The 25274-nt window shown below is 41.1% G+C and overlaps 1 protein-coding gene across 1 annotated transcript in view; it reads right to left on the bottom strand.

The window, feature by feature from the left end:
- Window positions 1-470: 470 nt before the first annotated feature.
- otud7a (OTU deubiquitinase 7A) overlaps window positions 471-25274 on the bottom strand; it is a 96838-nt gene continuing 72034 nt past the window's right edge. The window contains exons 6-13 of the mRNA XM_036576069.1: window positions 24714-24815; window positions 24048-24175; window positions 22631-22743; window positions 17416-17543; window positions 16852-17001; window positions 4192-4306; window positions 3089-3173; window positions 471-2965 (exon numbers count right to left, since the gene is read on the bottom strand). Coding sequence (XP_036431962.1) covers window positions 1445-2965; window positions 3089-3173; window positions 4192-4306; window positions 16852-17001; window positions 17416-17543; window positions 22631-22743; window positions 24048-24175; window positions 24714-24815 — 2342 coding nt within the window. The 3' untranslated portion in view covers window positions 471-1444. The remainder of the gene's footprint in view (window positions 2966-3088; window positions 3174-4191; window positions 4307-16851; window positions 17002-17415; window positions 17544-22630; window positions 22744-24047; window positions 24176-24713; window positions 24816-25274) is intronic.

A 25274-nucleotide genomic window follows, 5' to 3' on the forward strand; every position in this document is an offset into this window, starting at 1 on the left:
TCTGAACATTTGTGGTGCACTGAATTGTTTCCTAAAGAACTGTAACCAAATTGAATTGTGAGGTCAGAACCTTACACACTTATATTGTAACAGCCAATTTTAAATTACAGTTAAAAATATTAGGGCTTAAATACACTAATTTTAAAAGGTGACACTTGACGACATGTTTAACACATTACCTGAGGATGTCAGATAGGGGAGGTCTTTTTGGCACAGATCTTTTTTTAGGGCAAACCTGTAGGGATCTGTCTATGAGTGACTGTTATGGCAGTGCTTTTGGGTTACAGAATGTGTGATGAGTAACAGGTAACACATACACCACACCACAGTGTAACCAATGTGTAACCAATAATTACAAACAACGCAGACAGGGCTCCACTTGATTTTTGCTGTTAGTTCACTATTGAAGTGTATAAAGGTTTGTATTCCATTATCTTGTTACTGTAAGACCATTGTATAAAGTTCTCATGAGTAGTTTTATGTTATACAAGCTCACCGCTTGCTAGCGGGAATGTGATATATTGCAAAATGCAGCTAGCAATAAATGGCACTGTACTGCATCAGATACAGCCTATAGAAGACAGACGTAATGGAATGCAAACCCGCGTACACAAAGGCCTTATTAGCATGTGCTGCGCAATCAAAAGTATTACAGTATTAATTCCACAATACCATTCAGCACACTTTGATTTGCAACAAACGAAGTGTTTCACCACAATCTTCGTACATCAGGGCAGATCAAATCACACTCAGATCCGCACAAAGGACAATATACTACAGCTGACATAATGGATGCATAGATAAAAAAGAGGAAGGGGTTGCGGTCATTACCAAACTTATTGCTTTTAAAAAAATTCCCATGCTTAGCAGTGCATGTCCCTCCCATATTTAATTATTTGCAATGCACAGCAGAAAGACATTATTTGATATTGAGATTTCAAAGAGCTATGCTGTGAAGTATTGCATTCAAATGACCTCTGAACGGATTTTCCCTTCAGCTTTGGGTTAGCTGAGAGGAATTTAACATATGCTTTTACATCTCTTTCAGCTAGTACAAGGAATTATATATTACAGACTGAGCAAAATGCGCAGACATGAGCTTTTACTCTAGAACAAGTAAAAGATTCAAATTCAACCAGACAAAATGCAAACTGACAAAGAAACGACAGCACAATCTCTGGCCAAAGCTGTAAACTGATTCCGGTTGTACTTCCTTTTCTCGTAAAGTAAGAGTCCCAGAGTCCTTTTGCTTTTGAGAGAAAGGTAACAAGAATGCAAGGAGACCATTCTTTAAATAGAGTAGGAAACTGTTATGCCAGTATTTTCGAATTACTCGCAGAGTGCAGAGGGTGATGGTGTTGCTGTTGTTCTTCACAGGGGCCTGCTTTGAACACACTGATGGTGAATGTGTATGTATGTGTATATGAACGTTTGCAGGCAGGGGCTATCCAGGTCGGTGCACTTTGCCCTCCCGTTCCCTGCGTTTCAGCTCCTCTCTGTAGCAGTAGGAGCAGTAGTTCTCAGTCTCAGGACGCCCATAGAAGGAGCAGTTCTCCCGTTTGCAGCGTTTCTGCTGGAAGCAGTACATGGGACAGGTCCCGCTCCTGCCCTTTGCCTTGTCGTGCCCCAGCCAGGCATGCGGTGCCGGTTCTTCGTCAGCAAACTCCAGGCAGTCCTGGATGTCACCAGCGTCAAAGCCATTGGTATAAGTGTGGGACTTGTGTTCGCCGGGCATGTTGTATGGCAGGGAATCTCCAGCGTTGACGGTACGGACCCCAGACATGCGGGCCGGGCTATAGCTTTGGGAGGACAACGAGCGGTTCTGCTGGGGATACGTGGCACAGGTCTTCAGCATCCCTATCGCAGGCTTGTAGGGCTCATCCTGGTAGCTGGACGACTGTGTGTTCATGTCTCGCAGATGGATGACGCTGTGCCTCTGGATGGGTGGGGTATGGCTATAGTGGGCCGACACCGGGACGGGCCCGGATCTTTTAGCACCATTACTGGGGGAGGAGAAGGGGACTGGCGACATGGAGGATGCTGTTGGGACTGAAGCTGGGGCAGGGCTCGGGATGGGGATAGGAGAGGCAGCGAGGGTTGGACTGTTTCTGCCCTGGGTCTTCAATTGAGGGATATGGCTGGGATGCAAGACCGGCGAGCAACTCTCAGGCGGAGAACTGTCTGAGCATTCTCTCTGGAAGACACTCTCTTGTTCGGGCTTCTTCAAGGCCACTCCATTGGTTTGGGGCTTCTTTTCTGCCTCAGCCTTTCTTTTCTGCTCCTGCTCAGCACTGAAGCGCTCTTGTGCGCTGCTCAGGTAGTAGCTGATCATCTCCTCATGAAATTGGTGCCGATGGCTGGTCAGCAGGAGGCCGGCAAAGATGAACTTGCGCTCGCCCTGCATGGCTGCCCGCAAGATGTTTAGGCTCAGCTTGACATCTGTGCTGTACTTCCAGTTGTCCAGTGTTCGGTCGCCTGGGTTTTTGCCCGAACCTGGCTGTTTCTCCCCAGGTGAGTTGCCTGGAGCTCTGTCCGTAGGAGAGGGACTCGTTGCTTTCTCTGACGACGACGTACTGGCAGACTGGCCTGACTCCTCCTTGCTTCCTTTGCGTGTTTTGGAGTCCTTCTTCTTGGGCTTCTGCTCACCATTCTCCACAGTGCGCCCGTTTGTTGAGCCAGACTTGCTGATTTTGCCATGCACCAGTCCGCCCAGGCCGCCCATGTTCTTCTTCAGCTTTATGCCCAGAGTCTTACTGAAGCTGCCTAGCTTGTTAGCCACAGAGTCAGCACGAGCTTTGTCTTTGTCTTTGTGCTGCTTGTCCTTGTCTTTCTCTTTGCTTGACTTGCCATTGTTGACATTGGAGTTACTGCAGACAGATTCACGGTCTGAGTCCATGGATTCGGCTAGAGACTGCACATCTTCCCCTGCTGAAGCGGTGGGTGATTCAGGCTGAGCAAGAGGAGCCTGTAGAGCGCAACACAACCCAAGCATATTAATGTTCATATAACAGCCTGTACATCACTCACTCAAGTGGGGCAGACCAAATACTTTGACTCCATTAGACTGAGGGAATTAACCCTTACTCACCCTTGTCTCTGATGGTATTCGAATCCATGTTACATTCATATAACTGTGCAGAAGGTTTAGCTTAGCTTCCAATGAGAGGATAAGACTAAAAAGAGAAAAGACAGAAAAATACTGAGACACTGCGCACTTGTTTAAACATTTTTGCACTGTATACATGATTACTTGCATCTGATTAATAATTTGAACACAGACGTAAGAGAGGCCACATTTCTGGGCCATATCGGCCTCCATTTCCTGCCTTCCCTTCTGAATCAGCAAATGGACAGGGAAACTCCAACATGAGTGAAGCTTAATCACTGCTTAAATTAAGTCATCTAGTGATGGAACAATAATTACAGTAAATTCATCAGTCTATCAAAGTGCTAATCAGGAACTGCTTCAAGTGCTATGCCAGTTTAAGTAGCGTAACAACAAACAATTTGCAAACGACAACTGATTCTGCTAAAATGTACAACAGATAATTGGTGGAAATGCTTGTTGATTGATATCGTTTGCACAGTACTATACAACACTTAGGTCAACACATGTTGTTTTAAACTTACTAAGTTCTTGTTTCACATGTACTTACTTATACATTCTTGCTAAATTTCCCACATTTTCTGTAAGCACATTTCATAGCAACTTTGCAGCTATGAGTTATATCCCTGTTTTTTATTTCATCTGGAACATTTGCTTCCAATCTGTGTACTTTTCTCTGGTCTTGTGGCTACTTTAATTTCCTCCACAGAATTTGTCTTCTTCCATAAAACACATTCAAAAGCCATGCATTTCATCTATTAGGCATAGTGAGGACAAATTCAGCCCTTATCCACAGGCTTATATAACTGTGTGGGACCTTTGATTGGATGGTGCTTATACAAAGAAGCTGGAACCTCAACTATGGTGGCGTGCATACTCTCCTCTCTGCACTGGGACACTGGCGCCCAGATTTAGTCCAGCTAAATCCCTCACATGAGGGATAACACAGACAGAGAGGCCCTCATTAGACCTTCCCCCTCCCTTCGCCCTCTCTGAGTACCGTAGACCGAATGGGCTGGTCAGCAGAGCCTATAAGCCCCTGTGTGGGGGTGGGCTAGAGAGATGGAGGGACTGAGGGGTCTTACTTGGCCAGCTTGGCGTTGTCGTTGTCGTCCCTCCCCCATTCCCAGTCTCTACCCGGATCCACCGCAAAGTGCAGCGCTAGTAGCTTGTGCTCGGAGTCTGTCAGAGGAATGACGGCTGGAATGGAAAAGAGAGAGACAAAGTTTTACAATCAAGATTTCAAGCAATAATGAAACAAACACGGCCCACCCTGTCCAGTAGTCGCTGGCACTGTCTATAAACAGAGAGGACAGATACAAAGACAGAGTGACTGTTTTTAACACCAACTCTAGCACTGAAGCCACGAGTAGGAGAATGTGTTATTAAAATCTCCCGCTCAGATTAATGGCCACATTATCCCTGTGCATCTCTTAAAAGCCTTTCACCAAGCCCCAGTGCTGAAAAGCCCTGATCCCTCTCACTTTAGCAGCCTTGACTGAAGGCTTTTTCTTTTCCTCTTTGTGAGACAGGATGGGAGATGCAGGGTAGCAGTTCCAAAAGTGTTGCTGTGCAAAAATAAGCCTTTTCCATGCCACCTCCACCTCTCAGGCAGGAAGAGCATTTCAGCATTCATCAGTGAGAACACAAGCCAGACTAAAGCAGTGTTTTCAGACTTTGCTTGGGCAGGGCACCGTTTCCTACATTTAAACGATGACTGAGTTTGGCCCCTCTTCCTCCACCCTGCTCACTCAATTCCTCATTTACTCCCCTTCCCCGCTTTTCTGTTCTACCAAGCAAAGCAGACACACAGCTACTTTATGAAAGGGGATAAAAATATTTATGAGAAGAGAAGAGAAGAGAAGAGAAGAGAAGAATAGGAAAGGAGAGGAGAGGAGGAGAGAAGAAGAGAAGGGAGGAGAAAAGAATAGTTGAATAGCTGAGAAGAGAAGACGATAAATCACTTATTGAAAGAGAATGAGAACAAGAGAGAGAGAGAGAGAGAGAGGAAAGTGGTGGGACTGGAGGGAAATACAGCATGTTCAAGCAGAGGACATTCCACTCCCTGCTGTCTGTAAAAACACACACACATATATATTGGTAGAACGTACAGTCTCCTCACAGTAGCTTTGACATTTGCCAAGTGAGTGCTTGGCCAGTTTCATAGTGTACCAATGATGAGTGAACACACACTGCTCTGCCTCACTCTGACTCATCTGAACAACACTAGGGGTGTAATCTTCCATTTTGTGAAGGAAGGGTGAAAGACAGCATGCATGTGTGTGTGTGGAAAGAAACGAAGAGAGACATCTCAAAACTGTAATAAAACAGTGTCTCAGATATCAGACAGCGTATACATAACCTTTTATGTTACAGCTTACTGTGAGGGAGCTTTTGGAGGCATTAAATTCTTCATATGTCTGGCTCCTATCACCACCACTGTGAACAATTCTGACTCAGTATGTTTTTCTAGAATGGAGCATTTCCTATCAAACTATTCTGAATGACTTTTACATCTTTACATCTTTACATGTTCACCATTTAATTGTGCAGAAACTTGTGGAACTGCTGGAATTCCTCTTTAAGCTCGCTTGTAGTATGTTAGGTATTCCATCAAGGAGCAGCAGAGGAGAGAGGAACTTTAGAGACATGAAGCTAACAGTTGATCAGAGGCAGGTGGATGTTGTTCTCTACCAGATACAATTAGCAATTCCACAAAAATATACTGATAATAAATACTGTTAGTTTACCCTAGCATAGCATCATCTGTCAATCAACAGCATGGCCACTGCAGTCAGGTTGGGTCTAAAGTCATAGGTACGGGTTGGGTTTGGCTTTAGTTTCATGGATGTGCAGACATCTACTCCAGATACAGCCACACTGTACACTCCCAATCAGCTCAAGGCTTAGTCTTTGACCTGCACCCTTTAATTCAATCCTGGTCATCAGAGGTGAGTGGAGTAACCTAAACTCACACTCAAATAAAAGCACTCCTACTTCATTGAAATAGCCACGTAAGTAGAATTAAAAGTAGCCTAACAAAAACAACTTTGAATATGAGTATAAAATTACTATTTATATTAGTAATATAAAAATTACGCAAGTATTATATTCCCTATAGAGTTCCCTAGAGTTCCTTAAGTTTATTAGGCTCTATTCTTTTCATTTAGGAATTATTTCACTCCAAAAAAAATGCTAAAGCTTAAATATGAGAGGTGTGACAAATTGCAAAGCAATGTATTTGCTGTCACCAACATAATGAAATTCAACACAAAACAAATAGAAAAAAAAATAGGAATAAAACACATTAGTAAAGTATTTCCAAACACTCATTCTACTAAGTGGATTTGGCTATTTTAAAGTGTGTCTATTGCTGACACAGGTTTTCAGCTGAGTGCACAAAGCATTGCCAGTATGAAGGGATGCTCTGGAGCAGCCACACATGACCCTAAGGTCATCATGCCTAATGCCGAGTAGCTAGAAGGGTATTAAGCCCTCAGCACTGGGCTGTGGAGCAGTGGAACTGTGTTCTGTGGGGTGATGGAGCTCCATCCAATACCTTTGGAATGATTTGAACTGATCAATCAACATCAGTACCTGACCTCACTAATGCTCTTGTGGCTGAATGCAAACAAATCCTCACAGCAATGTTCTAACATCTAGTCTAAAGTCTTTCCAGAAGAGTAGAGGCTGTTACTGCAGCAAAGTCCCTATCAGTATACTTGATTTCAGAAGAAACACTGGATAAAGTAATTCTATTTAAAAACACTAGCTAAGTACAATTCCATCAAATTTGTACCTCAGAACACGTAACTGAGTAAATGGAACTAGTTATTACCCACCTCTGCTGGTCATGGGGAATGACAAAATTTTCCATGTTTAACTTTTGCACATTAACATTTTTTTTCTCATTAAAAAATTTCACCTTCACAAATCCAAACACTTCAGGTCAATGCATTAAAACCCTCCAGCAATAGAGATAACAGCTAATCATTAACTTGTGGAACAGTACAGATAAACCATAACAGGTCAGTGTAGAATCAGTTGCTCTTTAAGAGCGGTGATAATACAAGGGAACACTTCATTAACACAACAAATATGTTTTTGCACACTGGACCGATAAGCAGAGGCTGGTAGAGTATTTGATTCAGATAATCTCTGCTGTCTTTGAGACGTGCTGTGAGGTGAAAAAATAACTGTGTCCACGGCTCTGCAGTGACCGCTCCAAGTGGCTGCAGTCCAGGATGAGAGAGCGAGCCAAAGGAGAGCGGAGAAATGGACACTGAGTACTAGAGTGTGCAGGAGGAACTCCCACCACAGAGCACACACTGTACAGAATAACACACAAACACACACACACACACACAAACACATGAAAACAAGCATGTGAGCAAATTTTCATACAAGCTTTGCAACAAATGTACACAAACAGTTGTCTTCAAAGGCCCTCTGTCTCAGGGGCATACACACTACACACAGTTCCCACCAGGACAGGGTCAGACAGTGGACACTGGGGCTTACCATGTGGGGTCGTGTCCCGACTCCCACACTGCAGCTGTCCCCACTCCTCCTTGGGCCAATACACACACACACACACACACACACACACACAGCGTCTCAGCCTGTACCGTTGTTCCCTTTTGGGCCCGCTCCAGAACCAAACACCACCCCTGCCAATTCTGCTGCGGGGGACTCCAGTGCAGTGTACTGTATTTACTTTCCTTGCTGGCAGCCATAGTGAAGTGTCCTCGGCTGACCCTGACCGGCTGCATATGGGCTGTGACATCACCAACCTAGCCGCACACACCGAAACAAGAACCGCACTACTGACTGTTTTACTTTAGCTGAGACGAGGTGAGGACAGAGAGACTGACTAGAAGACATGGACAACACAAGTAGGAGGAGAGAGACAGATAGATAGATAGATAGACAGATAGACAGCTAGAGAGAGAGAGAAAGAGAGCGAGAGAAAGAACAGCAGTGAAAAGTACTGAGGGTAAATGAGACATTTAGTATATGATAATTAGCTTTAAAGGGAAATTCCACCAACTTTTCAACATTTCTGTATAATTTGATCATTAAGATGTAAATAAAGTCATTCAGAGTGATTTGATGTGAAATGCTCTGTTCCATTGCTTAGTCAGAATTGTTTACAGTGGTAGTGGCAGGAACCAGATGTCCATTTAATGCCTGTACAAATGACATCAAAATATGTTGACAACAAAACATTACAAATATGTTGCCTGTTGCCTGAGACAAAATATACTTACTTGCATGCAGGAAGGAATGTGTGAGACCTACCACATTTTACCATTATCAACATCACATATTGTTGCTGTTGCAACAAAACATTACCTCAATTTCTGCAGTTTTTTACTTTTTTTTTTTTACATAATTTAAAAACTCCAGCTAACCTTTAAATAGTGTACACATTTTGTAATCAAAGGTCGAACTGAAAAATCATCCAAAATGATTTGGAAGGGGAAAAAATCATGTTATATTAACTTCCATTAAAAGTTTTTTCCATCTCCTGTAAGGTTATCATTCTGGAGCTTTTGTTGTGACAGTGGCATTATAAAAAATCAGAAGACACAAGGAGGTTCACTAGTCATTTTGGACAGTAAACCAAATGGCTATATTTGTGGTGTAGACATTGTGTCGTTATATTTCTCAATAATGAACCAATTCACATCAAAATACTCTAAATGACTTCGAATCTTAAAGATTGAATTACACAGAAATTTTGAAAAATCAGTGGAATTCTCCTTTAAATGAACTATGATGTGACATGGAGGAGAGGAGCAACATGGAGATCAACACAGAGGAAAGTCAGAGAAAGAGGATAACGTATGTGCTTAGGAATAAGTGTGAGAGAGAGACAGAGAGAGTTGCATTAAGCAGATAGCATTAAATATAGTATGTGGTGATTAGCTTTAATTGAATGATGATAGGATGTGCATTGAAAGGAGGGGAATGAGCGAGAGAAATACAGAGAGAGAGAGAGATACAGAGACAGAATAGTATCGCAAAGTATCCGAATGAAAAGTGTACTCAGTATCTCAGCATAAATAAGACATGCATGTGTAAAGAAGCTTTAATTGCACGATGACAGCACAGTGTCAGGGGCTTCTGGTACAGTGGAAATGGTGAGAAAACAAATCATTTGTCAGGAGCTGGACGGATTATATAAACAGGAGTTGTTGATAGATAAGTTGCTGATGGCAGGCCACATCATTATATGCAGTCACTTCATTCCTGTGGCTCCCTGCTACAGCATGATGCATGATGAGTGTGTCTCGTTGCTCAATATGGCGCCGACTGCGGAAAGTTCTGAAAGTTTTGGAGCGCATATCTGTCACATGAAGCATGTGTGATACAATCCTTTTGAAAACGACTCAATGCTCAGAGCCATTATTTCCTGAGCCTCTAAATATGTTTTTCTTCTTTTTAGTACACTCCCTCTAGTGGATAGGGTCACTCACTGCACCCAAACAAATGAGTCTGGCCTTTCTTTGTCATGCAATCTGTGTTCATTTAATGTTAAACAAGGAATCTGAAAATTCTGTAAGCATCTGTGGATTTTACGACTGCAGTTGTAAATATAAACAAGTTTTCATTCTGGAACCGGTTATTCCAATGATTACAACATGCTGGAAATCACACGCCACATTCCTAGTGCCACATTAGACTCTCTCTCTCTCTCTCTCTCTCTTACTCTCTCTCGCTCTCACGAACACACTGTATACAAAACTCTAACACTTTATAATAACTTTCTTTAATAAACCATCAACGGATCATTAATAGCTATGAACAAATCATTAGTACATCAGAATTTGAAAATGTAAAAATGTTTATAAATGACTGTTCATGTAGTTGTTGATGTGTAAATTCATATTGATGGATCATGTGAATAGTGTTTTCCTGTACTTTTACAGCATACCCTTTCACCAGTAAATAATGAGTTGTACAACATCAGTTCATATATACACATCACTGCAGCAAATTACTGAAATGTATAACTTTGTAATAGTGACAAAAGCTTTATGTTTTATCCAGTACATATATATAAAGAGAAAATATCTCTTAATAAGTGTATAATTTGTGTGAAGTTATAATTCTTGTTAACAATATGTATTCCTTAGTTATAGATATTTTGCAGTAACTAAAGTAAATTTGAAACTGCTCATAAGTAGTTCATGTTTCTAAAATTAGTGATTAGTGCTTGTCGTGTGACTTTGCCAAAATGAAGATGCTGTTGTAGTTTCTGAATTCATTTGGATTTGTCTCTCCAGCTGATCTGTCACAGATTCAAAAACTGCAGAAAGAGGTGGAAACTACAATAGTACATTGCTCTGCTATTGCTATTGTTTCACAGGACAGGCACTTCTCACATATATTTGGGGGATCAGGGGCATGTTAGATCCCTCCATGTAAAAGTAAATGCATGATGTGTGAAAGTTTGTGTACATTTGAATACCTAATTTCTCGTATTAAATAAGAAAACAAAGAAAAAGCTGAGAAAAACGAGAAAAAGCTGGACTGTTAACGTGTGCACTGACAGGTCAACGACACATCAGATTGCCTGTACAGTGTTTCTGGGATGTTGAATTCTTAGTGACACTGGTTTGTTTGGACTATTAGAGCACTATTCAACACACACACACACAAAACAACAAAGATATTATATAGTTTTAACTTTCGCTGCATAAACTGCAAAAAGGTCTACAACCAAAAATTATATTTTACACACATCCGTTAACAAGAGTTATGACTGCACACACAAGTTATGTAATTATGTAGCCATACAATATGTTGTCGTTATACATACATACTGGATAAAACTAAAAGCTATTGTCACTATTAGAAAGTCATACATTTTCGCTGCAGTGATTTGTATCCATAAACTGAATGTTGTAAATGTACAAGAAAACACCATGTAGATCATTTATAATACACACATCAACAACTACGTGAGCTGTCATTTTTAAGCATTTGTGCATTTTCAAATTCTGATGAACTAATGATTTATTTACTAGATATTAATAGTCATTTAATGGTGTATTAAAGAAAGTTATTATAAAGTGTTACCCAAAACTCACTGTCATCCTGATGCCATTAAGCTCATTACAGTGTGAGCAAACTGGATGTGTTGAAAAGGAAGTGTTGTAAAATTCTGAACCAAGTGCTTGGCACACTTTATAGCAGGACTGCTTTAATGGACGATCATCCAGAGCCAAAGAAAACCTGCAGGTCTTTTAAAAAGGGGTCTAGAGCATCAAAATAGCAGCAGAGGTTTTGTGTGGGTGGATTCCACTCCCTCACAGCCTGGCCACAGCGCAGGACGCAGGGAGATTAAAGCAGACCCTGGCATGGGCTCGGACAGGGCTGCTATTCAGCTCCAGCGGCCCGGCCTGGGAGGGCACCAGGGAGGAAGGGTGTCTATATCGTGCCCGGATACACCTGAGGGTTTCTGCACACATGCCTAAATAACTCATTTAAGGCATTTGGAGACCAAAAATGGGTTTGAGGTGCAAAATCAAGACGCACAAGATTAACATTCCTTTGCGATGGTGCAGCCACAGCCATGCAAACGGAGTGTGGAGGAAAGGGTGGGAGAGTCTCTCTCGCTCAGAGATGAAGAGAGTCTCAGTGTTCTTGGGGAAGCTGCTGGCACCTGAACACACATGGTGGACGGACGGCTGCTGCCCAGCCCACCCTAGCGGAAGAATCTCAGGACTTCAGTGGGGAATGGGAAGGGGTGGTGGTGGGGGTCCATGGGCAGAGAAAGAATCAGTCCAGGCTGAAGCCATGAGGGCAGCATCCATGGAGGGGAGAGCCAAGGGTAGAGCAGGCCACTGTACTGACTGGTTAGCTAACTGACCTGCTCTAATTAGCAATGGCAAATGCCCTGTATTTTAACACCATAGGTGCCTGAATAGTAGAGTAAATGAAGCTTGAAGCACCTGCACCCCCACCAGAGCGGAACAAGCATACGCTTTTAATCCCCCAATTTTCACTGATTTTCAAAAAACTGAGCATGAGTTTTAACAAACCTTTATTTTTCATGTAATTTTATTAACCTCCCCTAAAACCAAACTGTCACTGAAGAACAAAAGCAGTGAGGATACCTCAATTTTTGATTGTAAAATTTGATTCTGCGTCTCGAGCTGGGCACAGAGCGTGGCACTCTAAGGTTAAACACTAATATTTTGCACTAATTGGAAATGGGTAATTAATTTGCAGTAGCTGAATAGCGCTTGAATAGCCTTCAAAGAAACAATTGCCAATTTTTGCCCTGAACTTCTAGCTCCCAGTTTGAATGGACAGTCTCACTAGGTCTGTCAGCCATTTTGTAGATTTCAACTTTGAAAGCCTCTGACGGTTCCTGCCCATCCACTACGAATGGCAGCATGTGTGACCGCTGAGTGCAAACAGTGTGCACACACTTCATTTCCACACCTCATTTTTCGGGTATTAACAGTATACATGAATATACACACACTAATTATAAATTATATATTTGGGAGCCTGGGCCAGTCATCCTGTTTCATCTCCCACTGTGAGCACACTGCATGCACTAAAAATGGCTAGCGCACTATGAAAAGACTCTGTTTGAGACTAAATGTGGTTCTGAGAGAGGGAATGAAAAGGGGAGAGAAAGAGACAGGGAGAGAAAAATAGGAAAAAACACAGAAAAAATGAGTCAGAGGGAGAAGCCCAGGTTGTGTGTGAGTGCTCGAGGGCGTGGTGAGTACGAGTGTGGGGCCTCATGGCTCTGTCTCTTCAGTCGCACAGCAACAGATGACCTCATTCAGCCAAGAGAATGAAGGGTTCTCTTCAAAAAAAGCAAAAAAAATAAAAATACTGACACTGACACACATACATTCTTTGCCTTGCCTTGTCAATCTGTCACTCTTTCTCCTCCCTTACTCATTCTCGATTCCCTCCTCTCTGGGGTATCAGTTTCTCACAGGCGCAGAAGCACACACATCTGTAAATAGGTGCAATAATAACACGGTGCTGTGAGATGGCACTGGTCCAGAAGACTGGAGCTGCAAGGTTGCTGTGGAGGAGGAGGGCTACCTCTCCATCCTGGAGCAACTCCAGCATGCTGGAGTACAGTGAAGGCCTCTAATCTGTCAGCACCCCGCTGCTTCAAACTCACCGTACAGCTTACAGGGGCACCAGGTCTCTCAGGGCACACGAGTGAGCAGTGAAGCACAGTGAGTGAGGCAGTGCCATCTACTGGACGTTTACTGAACAGAATGAACTGGTTTCCAAGAAAAAAGGCACCTGGGACATAGACAGGTCAAATATTTATAAAAGCACTAGGCAACAGTGCCTATGTCTATTTCCCCTGGATTCGAAGCATTTAAAGACACACGTAAACATACATACCAGTGGTCCGTACAACCTCAACCTCAACCAAGTATGTAGCATCAGACATTACTGTTTTTATAAACCTACATTGTTAATGCTTATAATGTTTATAAGACTTTTATTTGATAGAAGGGCAACATTGTATATGTATATAACTAACTGCTCAGAGATAAAGCCTCTCTATTGTGGCTAATAGCATGTTGCTATAATTACCATATCCCAGACATTTTACTGAACTATGTGCAGTTCCACAGCATCCAAAGCATTTGGTGCACACACACACACACACACACACACACACACACACACACACACACACACACACACACACACAGTGTGGCATATTTTTCCACACTTCCAAAGTTTATATTCTGCTTCTTACAATCCAAGTAATCCCAAACACATTCATTGTTGCTGAGGTCTGGACTCTGGGGTGGTCAGTCCATTATTCTGAGAGCACCAGCAGCTTCTTTATTTGATTTGCAAATCTTTTTTGTCTGTTTCTTTTTGGCTTCTCAGCTACACATCCTTTCAGAGTTGTACTCTCACAGTGGAAGGATGGACAGAAACACCTGTGGATTTTTTCAGATCTGAAGCAGCTTGATCTTCTCATTTCTCTCAAAGATGAACGCTTTATTTTACGTACTGTTTGTCTGAAAGGGACAGTTTCGGTGGTCTATGAGGTCTTGCACATTTGTATACTGTATCTTTTAATAATTTTTGAACTCCAGTTTTTCACTTAGTTTCCTTTGATTGTCCCCTGGATTACATCTAATCTCATCAGAAATATGATCTGAAAATGAACGACTTTTACTTCGCTGTTTCGACTGGTAATCAAATAAATGAAGAGTGATCTCTGGCTTTTGCACAGTACTGTATACATACAGCATACTTTACATATTTACTGATTAAAAACAAACATGGGTGTTTCAACTTGGGCCAATAAGCTGTGATGTGCAGTGTGAAGAAATGTCTCTTCAAAGCTGATGTGCCCCGGGCAATGTTTGCAATTTCTCTGTGCCAAGAGGGAGATGTGCGTGTGTGTGTCTAGCACATGTCCTGGCTGCGTTAATGCTGCGCTGTCTCTGCACTACACCGCTCATCCGGAGAATACATGCGCAATGAGACAGTCTTTGTCTGCATGCCAAGAGGAGGAGTCACAGAGAGAGAGAGACGGAGAGAAAGACAGAGAGAGAAAGATGCAATTCTGACTAGTCTGTATAAATGAAACATCAGGGTCTTCTGTTGAGGGAAGGTTATTCTACACGTCACTGCAAAAAAATGTGCTCAGTACCTTTTCTTTAGCAAACTGTCCTATGTGAAGAATGGGGGTGTAACGATACACATACTTTCAGGTTCAATGTGATTTTCGATGTCTGCTGTGTCAGCCCCCTAACAAAATAAGCCTAAAAATCACAACCTCTAGAATTTATATACGACTTCATGAATAGAGCCAAGTCATTGTTGTGGGTGTGTATAACATAAACTCCACCCCACCTGCTTTACTCTGATAGGATGCACACAGTTAAACATTGCATTCAACAAACAATGCTAAATAAGACAGCCTTGAGATTTGGGGATGCATAATCGATACAGTTTTCATTTTTAAACAAATCCTATTTTACGATACTATATTGAAATCCCTTATGTGAATGGGGGTGTCTTTATAGTCCAATGTCCTTCATCCAATGTGAAAAAATATGTTTTTAACATTATGTATAATATAGGCTCTAGTTTTAGTACAGCTTGTAATATTATATTTTCATAATTGTATGCATGCACACATGTAATTAAGAAATGAACTGTTCCTTTAGAACTGGTTTGTGTGTTGGCTTGGAATGACATTTTTCATTTTCTTTTCATTTTCTGGCTCTGATTTTTGCTTTTGCTGGGGAATGTGAAGACCAAACAGGAACTCTTTTAAGCCATGTGAAGAAACTGGTAGAGAGTTCTTTGCTTATCATAATGAAGTTGCGAGTGCAACCGGGGATGTTATGCAACCTAATATATTACATAAACGAGGTGATTACGGCTTATCACTTGAGTGCCAGTGGATTACAACCACATGACTCCTGTAATGTGCCATTGTTTTTGAGGCCCATTTAACTGTAGTAAAAAAAATCATAGAGAGATTTAGTAATGATCTAAACAGCCAGTCGGTCAGCAAGAACACAGACCCCTTCAGGGACTTAGAGCTATTTAACTGCTGCAGGAAAAGAGAAAAATCTCTCCATCTCTCTCTCTCTTCCTCTCTCTCATTCTCCCTTTCGGCCCCTCTCTCTTTTTCTGCATCTCTCTCTCTCTCCTCCCCACCTCTCTCTGTCTCCTTGGTCTTCTGTTTCTCTTTTTCTCTCTCGTTCTCTTTCTCTCTCTTCTTGTCCTTATCTGTCTCTCTCTTTCTCCTTCTCCCCCCTCTCCTCTCTCTTCTATTTTTCCCTCTCTCCTCCCTCCTCTCTCCTCTCTCCTCTCTCTCTCTCTCTCTCTCTCTCTCTCTCAGGCTGATGGCCACTCTATGTTGACTGAGGTCTGAAGGACTGTCTCATTAATAATTGATTGCAGGTAATTAGAGCTCAGGTCCGCATTATTCATTGGGGATGACACAGGACTTGATCTTGTTCTCTGTTCCCGAAATGTGCTCTCTAATTTGAATGAGCTGAAGCTGCACTCGCTCTGTTCCCATCCCACATGTTCCTCCCTGCAGGGCTTCAGTACCCTCAGGCCTTTAATGTGCTTGCCTATGACTTGCTAGATTATTCTCCACAGCTTGATCATCTGGTTACAGTGCACTTCATCACAAGGATTGGTAATGCTAAAAGGCATCGGTCAGACTGCTCTTTGTACTATACCTGTTATTCTAATTTATGTACATTACTCTGACTGGTCAGTCCAGACAACAATCCTGGTTTACACCACGCTACAGCGCCACATACCCTCATACCTTTTATACTGGACTTTCAAAACGGAATATTTCTACACATGACCTACAGTACTGTGTAAGAGCCACAGACCATTTATGTAATTTCCAGACAAAATGGCTCTATAATAATATGTTATTAATTTTTCAGTATCAGTATATATATATATATATATCCTTTTCCCTCATTATCAAGGTGCACTGAAAAAGTTAATAGATGTAATTACCTTTATTCAAATGTGTACATTATTTCCACAAAAGAAATATATTACATCCCAATTACTGTCAATAGTAAATAATCTGAAAGATAAAACTGTGTAGATGTAATGTATTTTATTTATGATTTTCTACATTGTTGAACTGGTAAAAAGTGATTTTATTGTAACCCTGTGAAAACCCAGCTGTGGACAAAGGGGGAATGCTGTCATGTGAGTGTTCTTTTGTTGCTTACCTTGCTCTCTCTGCTGGTCTCTCTGCTCCATGGAGACCAGAGCAGAGAAGTGGGCTTGGTCATAGGCCAGCACCAGCGGGGAGCAGTGACAGCGGTTAGGGGGAACCTCCAGGGGCAGGTAGAGTCCGCCAAACGGTATAGGTGCAAATGCTGCAATTTAACGAGGGAGATATCACAAGATATCACAAAAGTTTAACACACAACCACAATTTCAAGTTACTGTAAAATACAGTACATTTGTGAGTAGGAGCATAAAAATTCGTTTGATTCACAAATGCTCTTGTTTTTGTCTATTTCCTTTTCTATACCTAATCTCTTCAGAAATATCTCCTGAAAAACATATAACTTGCACTTAATGGCCAATTTAAATTGGAAATTAGATGGATGAAGGGTGGTCTCGGACTTTTGCACAGTGTTGTACTTTGTTGAGTATTATTCTAATGAATTTTAGACTGATGTAGCACAAAGCATTGATGTATGCTTCCCACTATATGTGAGCACCCAATATGTCAGTGGGTAGTTCAGTCTGTTAGTGTGTGGGTGTGTGCGTGTGTTTGTTGGTACCTTCTCCACCGGAGTCTCGGAGCATGGTGTCTGCAACAACCACAATGGGCCGCCTCAGCACATGTGCCAACACAAACACATGGAACTCCTCCAGACTCTCATACACCGGATCTTCTGAGTTATCCACACTGCAAGACGCACGCACACACACACACACACACACACACACACAAATATTCTGTTACTCTTTGTTTTACAATAAACTCAGATAGACTCATTTGTATCTCACTTATAACTCACCAGTAAAAAAAACAATACATGCTTCAGTAGACGCCTTAAGGTGTCACACATTAAATGCGGCTATCTTATGTTAGCAGTTCCTTATCCAACAAGAAAACAAGAGGGCAGACCACCCATCCACTGAGACAGCACTATTTTATACACCTCATTTGTCCAGTGGTGACTGAATGTCTTTATATGCTGTTATCACTGGAGTTTTGACACCAAAAACAAAGTGTAGCGTATAAAAGAGAAGAAAGGGTTCTAATCTCAGCTGCAACACCTGCTGAACTTACATGTAAGATAATGACAGAGAGAAAGAGAGAGAGAGAGAGAGAGAGAATGGAGACATAGCTTGTTTCAGCATGATCTCTGCTGCCCTGTTATGGGAATTCAGCACAATTAAGTCTTCATTCTTTCATTTTTTCTCTCTCTCTCTCTCTCTCTCTCTGTCTCTCTCTGTATGTAGCGCACACACACACAGACACCCACATCACACACACACACATACAATCTTTAATGAAGAGCCTTTTAATAAACAAATCCCCTTTCTCATTCAATTTATACTCACTTCACCCTCAGTGCCACAACTCAGCGCTGCCCTGATCATCATCATCGCACATCACAGCTCTTCACATAATCACCACATAAACACCTTCTAAACATACCCTCTTTAAACATTTACATGTTTCTAGAGCAGGTGTAAGCACACTTTTTTTCCCTGGAGTCCAAAGTGCAGTGCTTATATTACTTTAGCAATACAATCGTAACAGGAAATTAAGAATATATTAAGTTCTATATAGCATAGAAATATGTTTGTTCTCTCATTGGGCAAGGTGGTGGGTAACTTTCTGGTGGGCCAAATCAAATGTCCTCACTGACCAACAATAGCTCTAGGGCCACACTTTAGGCAGTCTTGTCCTAGACTGACTGATGGAAGAGAAGCATAGGGGAGATTCAGCGATTTTGCTGCATGAAACGTTTGGCCGTGCAGAGTAACCTTGTTCCCTGACTGTGCTAAAACCCTCTAAACCTAGGCTTATTACTTAGTTTTACTATAAATAATTTAGCAACTACTATGGAATGAAAATGTGGTATAATGCGTGTAGATATGATGTAGCTGGAGTGTGGGAATAAAACACACAACACACATAACAACAGTGCAGCCATTTATTATGTACCTGATTTTGGTTTTAATGAGTTTTGGCAGAGACATTTTGATCTTTCAGTAAGAACAGTTACAAGAGGAGAAATAATTATGATGCCAAACCCCAGCTGACTCATATGGTGAAACCTAAACCTGATTAGATCAATGATAAGAAAAGAGTATCACTGTCTTCTGGGAAGAAGATACTGATTCCGATTTCCTACTGAAACTAGAAGTCTTATTTTCATCAACACCAAAAACCTAAACTGAGTTTACTGACAATAATACCATCAATATATTTAATGCATACTGAGTCTTATATCCATGAAAGTATACCTAAAAAATACCAGTATCCCTGTTACCAAACGGGTTGTTTTTGGCTTTTAATTCTATTTTGTGTGCTTTACTCACTCTATCAAGGACCTGACAGCAATGCTGGCAATGTATTTACTGAGTGCTTCAGATTCAGTTCAAACAGTGCTGGCTCTACCTAATAAGCATGAGCAGCTGCTTAGAGCCCAGTGGCCGCTAGGAGGACCCTATGATGCTGTCCAAGATGCTCAAATGAGGGCAAAAAAGCAACAGGTTAATCTCCATCTTAAAAACAATAAAAACATACGCATCTGGAACCGAAAAATTGAAAAGAAAGGTATGTTTTTGCTGGTGTTAACTTTATGCTATAACATTACGCCATTTGTGTTGTGCTGTGTTGTGTTGAAGTGGATCTGAGGTCTGTCTAACAGTACAAACTCAACTTAGATAAGACTTTCTGACTAAGTTAAAGCTTCACAAAACATAACAAACACAGATGCGGTTAACTTATTTTACAACAGTGGTTCACAACTTTCTGTGTTAATCCAGGTTTAAATAGTCAGGCTGTGATTAATCCTTGTGCACATTTTTGCGAAAGAGTAACATTTCTGATGAACATCCAATCAGTTGAAATATGAGTCGGCAAAGAAGGAAAAGGAAATCACACTATGTAAATATGTAGAAAGTAAAGCATTTAAAAAAGCAACGTTATCACCACTGACAGCACGTTTAGATCGAACTAAGCTTAAAAGCTTAAAATTAGAGGGGTGGGCAACAAATACTGCATCAATAAAGACACCTCTGGAGAAGATTTTCTCTATATGTAACTTTTTAAGACCTATTATTCAGTAACTAAAGGGACTTCAATGCAAACTGGCTCAGCTACTCTTATAGAAGTATGCAATACTGCCAGTGGACCTGCCCGTGGGCCCTGGCCATGAAATGGGTTAATTTCAGAATACATCAAAAAAGCCCTGAGTTTACAATACATAAAACTAAATGAACAGTAAGTTTCCTTTTCTGGAAATGTGTCTACTGTCTGTTTTAGGCTCACAATACTATACCCTTTGGTATAATTTTAAGCCAAGAAAACAAAACAAAACAGTTCAATAAGCATGACTTCATTAACCTTATTAATGCTTACTTATTAACTGTGTGTATGCTAACTGAGTTCATTAATGTGACTAATGCTAACTTAAATATCTGATACTATGATACCATTATATAGTTGGAAAATATCATGATTTTTTTTTTTTTTTTACTACCCAGCACTTGCTTAGAGCGTAAAGGAAAATCTACAGCTACTATGCAAATATTGTCCGGAGATCTTTCTACATTAGGAGCTGGCCTTGGGCATCACAACTGAGAGTTGGCAGTTATTGCTTTCATTCTCCGTTACTTTGAGCTGTGTGAAACAGAAAATACAGATGACAGCTGAGCATATCATTGTTTTCCATCAGAGCGAGTAGGTTTCACAACCTAACAACAGAGAAACCACAAGGTACTCGCAAGCACGACACAGTTTCCATTGTGCTACAACATGACCTGAGGTAAACTTGGCTTTGCCTTTCTAGGCTGAACTTAGGTCAGTTTTGCAATGTTTTGCCAGATGAGTAAAGTAAGAATTTGACATGAGTTTTGCTTCTCAATTGCTTCTGCATTCAAAAATTGCTCTGCCACTCACACAGCTACTCTCAACAAACATGTATGGAATATGTCCTCCTCGCCAAAGTGCACCCATATTTTAAACTGCTCCAAGTCAAAGCATACTTTACTAGAGTTATTTTCCATTTCCATATGCAGCCACCAGGTGGCAGTGTGTCTAATCAGTTTAACTCCAAACTGCACATTTCATTCATAGATACCGGTACTGTCAGCCTCCTAGTTATGCAGGGTTTGATTCTCCAGGCACTATTCTAATATACAGAGAACAAAAGGCACCAGAAGGAGTGAAGCAGTCTTGGTATTAATGAAGTCTTAGTGGCCACAGTGATGTTTAATGAATCCATGTGCATGTAAAGGTCGAGGTACTTCGTCTTTCATCTGCCTTTTAATGGCAATGTAAGATAGTGTGTGCTGGTGGGAATTAGATTGTGGACTGCCATGCTGGGGAAGCCCATAGATCACCATCAATCTAGGAGTGCACTGCAGCCTGACTGTGCTGATAGATGTTGCTGTTCTCTGCGTAACTGAAACTAGTGCTGTGTTTTCTCCTAAACCACAAATTGAAGTTAGATTAGATTTTAACCAGAAGAAGTTGCAGTTATTGTTGACAATAACAAAAAAGTGTTGTAATTTGATATTATATTTCACTTGGAGCTCACTGAATCAAGCAGAGATTCTAAATTTTCAATCAATATCGCACCAGAAGATCAAATTAGAAGAAGAGATCTTTAACTATGAATTGAATATGATGAAAAATTACTGAAGTATACAGTCTAGCTTTGCAAAAAAAAAAAAAAATCCTTTTGCATTTTTACCATGTGTTTGTCATTTTTGATATCAAAAGAAAAGTTACACCACACCCTCACACAATGAGAGAACAAGCATAATTTTATACTAAACATAATTTATTAAATTCCTATTTCCTTTTCAAGTTGAATTTTGATCTATTTTAGTAACACAGTATAATGTTACAATATACATCTAAAAAAACTCAATTGATGTCAGTTATTGGTATATTATTTTATCTTTTTGGTCCTTGGCCCACCAAACGCATCGTACTTTGGCCTCTCAAAACAAAAAGTTTGGGTACCTGATGTAAACATGTCAACAAGTAAACCAGACTGAAATGTCATTTCTTACATAGCTACAATGTAATTACTCATGTAATTACATTTTAATAGAGAAGCAAATTGACAGTAATATCTCTGAACTTCTAAGAGATGATAGAGATAAAGTGTAGCTTCACTGTCCACTCAGCCTCAGTCCACTTACACAAAACATAATACACAATATGTTACCCAGTGCAGACTAGTGCCAATACTTTTGACTTTGAGGGCAACATCATTTTTACTGTTTTTACTGAGTTTATCAGCTGGCAATTTGTGCATCTCTTTACTACAACAAATCACAGGTTGTAACACACTGCACAGTACAAATGTGAGAGTGTTTATGCGATATGTGGGAGCGTGAAGGAGAGCTGGCACATAAGCGTGCATCTGTGTGAGCTATGTGAGAATACTAGGTGAGTGTAATTCAGCAATATGTTTGCCGGGTGCAGTGTAGAAGAGGTGTCATGTTTGCAGAGTAGTAGTGAACAAGAAAGAGAAACATGTAGATGGCAGGTGTGTATACACAGAAAAAAGCAATGTATTGAAAGTACTGATTTAACTTCATTCAGATGTGGATATGAATAAAATACATTACAACAAAACAATTCTGTCTTTCAGCGTATTTACTTTTGATATGATAAACTTGTATATAATATATGCCATATATGAAATACATCATGTGTATGTATCTCAGTGTATGTGTGATGTAATGGGATATGTGTATGTGTGTGTGTGTGTGTGTGCGTGGGCTGGTGAGCTTTACCCTCCACTAGTGTTGCCATTCTTGCTTAAGTGTGTGCGGGGCTCGCTGGAGGCCAACTTCAGTAACTCGTTCCACTCTCTCTCCCACTCTTCCTCTGTGTACACCAACCCAGACTGCAGAGAGAGAGAGGGGAGATAGTAAGGGGGGTAACATGCACAAATGCTAATGTGCTAAAGGAAACACACACACTCTCCTTCTCCCCCCAACCCCTCCCACACACTGAAAGCTCTACACTTACACTACACCATGGATCAGGCAAACCACAAAGCACACCCACACATTTGACATCACATTATCGTTTCCACAAATGGCAAACATGCAAGGACTGCAGAAACATGTGAGGCTCAAAACACAAGAACATGCTTTTATGCAAGCTTTCAGCTTCTGTTGCAATAAAGGCTGTTTTACGATCATATTTATTCACTATATACTATTACATTATCAGGTTTTTGTCTGGGTGTTTGGTCACAAAGCACTACAGATCCCCTGATATTGCATGGATTTGTCAAATTCCCTTAGCAGCACACCTGATTTAACATAAAGAAGTACTGATTAGTCAAATTAGGTAATGGAGAGAGAGGTTAGGAATGCTTAGTCTGACACATATTAAATCCCTAATTATTGTGTTATTCTATTTTATTTGTATTTATTCTAATATCAGTGCTTTATTACCCAGATAAACAGCTTTTTAAATATAATTTGCAGTAACAATGTCTACTCTTCTAGGAGGGCTTTACAACAGATATTGGAACACTGCTGTAAGGATTTGATCGCATTCAGCCACAAGAGCACCAGTGAGGTCAGGTACTGATATCGGATGATCAGTACAGGATCCCACCCACGCATTCCAAAGGTACTGCATGGAGCTCCATTACTCCAGAGAATGCAGTTCTACTGCTCCACAACCCAACACTGAGGGGCTTTATACCCCTTTAGCTGGAACCTTGCATTGGGCACGGCACCCTTAGGCTCATTTGGAGCTGCTCCAGAGCATCCCATTTTATTGTCAATGCTTTTATCTAGAGATTGCTCTCCTGTATGCATTCCTGTGTCAGCAATGAGTGCAGCCCAAAGGGGCTGTATTTACTAATTAGAAGGGCTGCCTGGACATTTAGAGTACATTTGCTTTTTTGTCTTCGGAGAATAAAGGATACAATTGTAGCAGTTTAGCAGCTGGATTGTGCAATTATTGTGCAAGTATGACAAGTGTAATATAGAGGAATAAGTGCTTATTGCAAGAACCAGATATGATGATAACGGTAGCACAGTGTGAAGAAAAGCCAACATTTGTAGTTAGAGGCCAAGTAAAAAGCATTTCCTGTGTTGACCTGCAATCAAATTTGAATTTGTTGACTGAGCATGCATATTTTTTAGTGATGTATCCTGAAGGAGAAAGGTTAGCTTTGGAGAGTCAGACCTCTTTGTTTTGTTGCGTCTGTTGCCATCTCCACCTCCTCTTCAAGGCCTCTCTCTCAGCTCCACTCTTCATCATGGCATACAGACTCTTCCTCAGCACCAGGTCTCTGTCATGGAAGCCCCACATTCCTGACAAACACATAGAAACACAGGTGTCCTTACATCAATGAACTACATGCAGCTTTAAGATGTTTATTTAAACTGTCTGGATGTAAGTTCTAGCCATGAACACTAGGTTCTTCATAGACAGTTTTTAGGCAAAAAAACAGTAATTCAGTAACTGTAATGCCTTTTATTCTACTCTGTTTTAAAACTAACATGATTTCTCAGAGTAGAATATGATCTAACAAGGCTTATAGATTTTTAGTGAATTTGTGCCATAAACTACCACTCAAGCAAGAAAACACATTAACAAAAAAAAAGAATTCATGCTTCAGTTGATTTTATCATTGTACTGATGAAACAAATACAAATAATAAGCTGTTGGTGATGTGAAATGTGTTAAGAATGTGTGCACACTCGCTCACAAACTGTCAAAAAGCATCCAGCAATAAAGGCAGTATGATGCTTCTTTTAAACAGTGATAGAAAATATAGCAGAACCCAGAAAACAAAGTAATGAGTTAAAAATCCAGCAACACATTAGGTAAGATTAAGTTCAAGCGTACCTAAGGAAGCAGCATGCAGCAGGCAGTTGCCGTCACCAGTTGTTGCTAATGGCAGGAGCTTTTTACAGCTGGTACACATGGTGGACCACCAGTTTAGACGCCCTAGAGGAAAAGATCAACAAACATTCAGCATTACAGCACTCTATGCTTCATACATTTACAGGAAACAGTGATCTCCTTTAAATTCAAGTGCAGATTCTGCTATCATGCATGAATATTAAAATAAATCTGACCTATTGCAAAATCCTACTTAACCACAGATGACGTGCTGGAACAGTGTGCTCTAGCTATGGGCTACTGAACAAATAAAGCTTGCTCTGCAGCTTCTTCCTGCCACAAAGCAGAAGACTGGGCTGCCTTTGCCAGGAGCAGCAGCAGCAGCACCTGCCCGGAGGCTGTGTATACCAAGCCGCTGACCTCTCGCCCACTCCCCTGTCTAGAACTGAGCACCAGAGCCAAGTTTAGTGCGTCCACCCCCAGAGCACTGTGTGCCCAGCCTGCCCCAGGGGCCCAGCCTCCCTTCTACAGCCCCTGGTCTACAGTCCACAGGTCAGTCGCTTT

Source organism: Colossoma macropomum, unplaced genomic scaffold (genome assembly GCF_904425465.1).
Source record: "Colossoma macropomum unplaced genomic scaffold, Colossoma_macropomum, whole genome shotgun sequence".
In the NCBI taxonomy this organism is placed as follows: domain Eukaryota; kingdom Metazoa; phylum Chordata; class Actinopteri; order Characiformes; family Serrasalmidae; genus Colossoma; species Colossoma macropomum.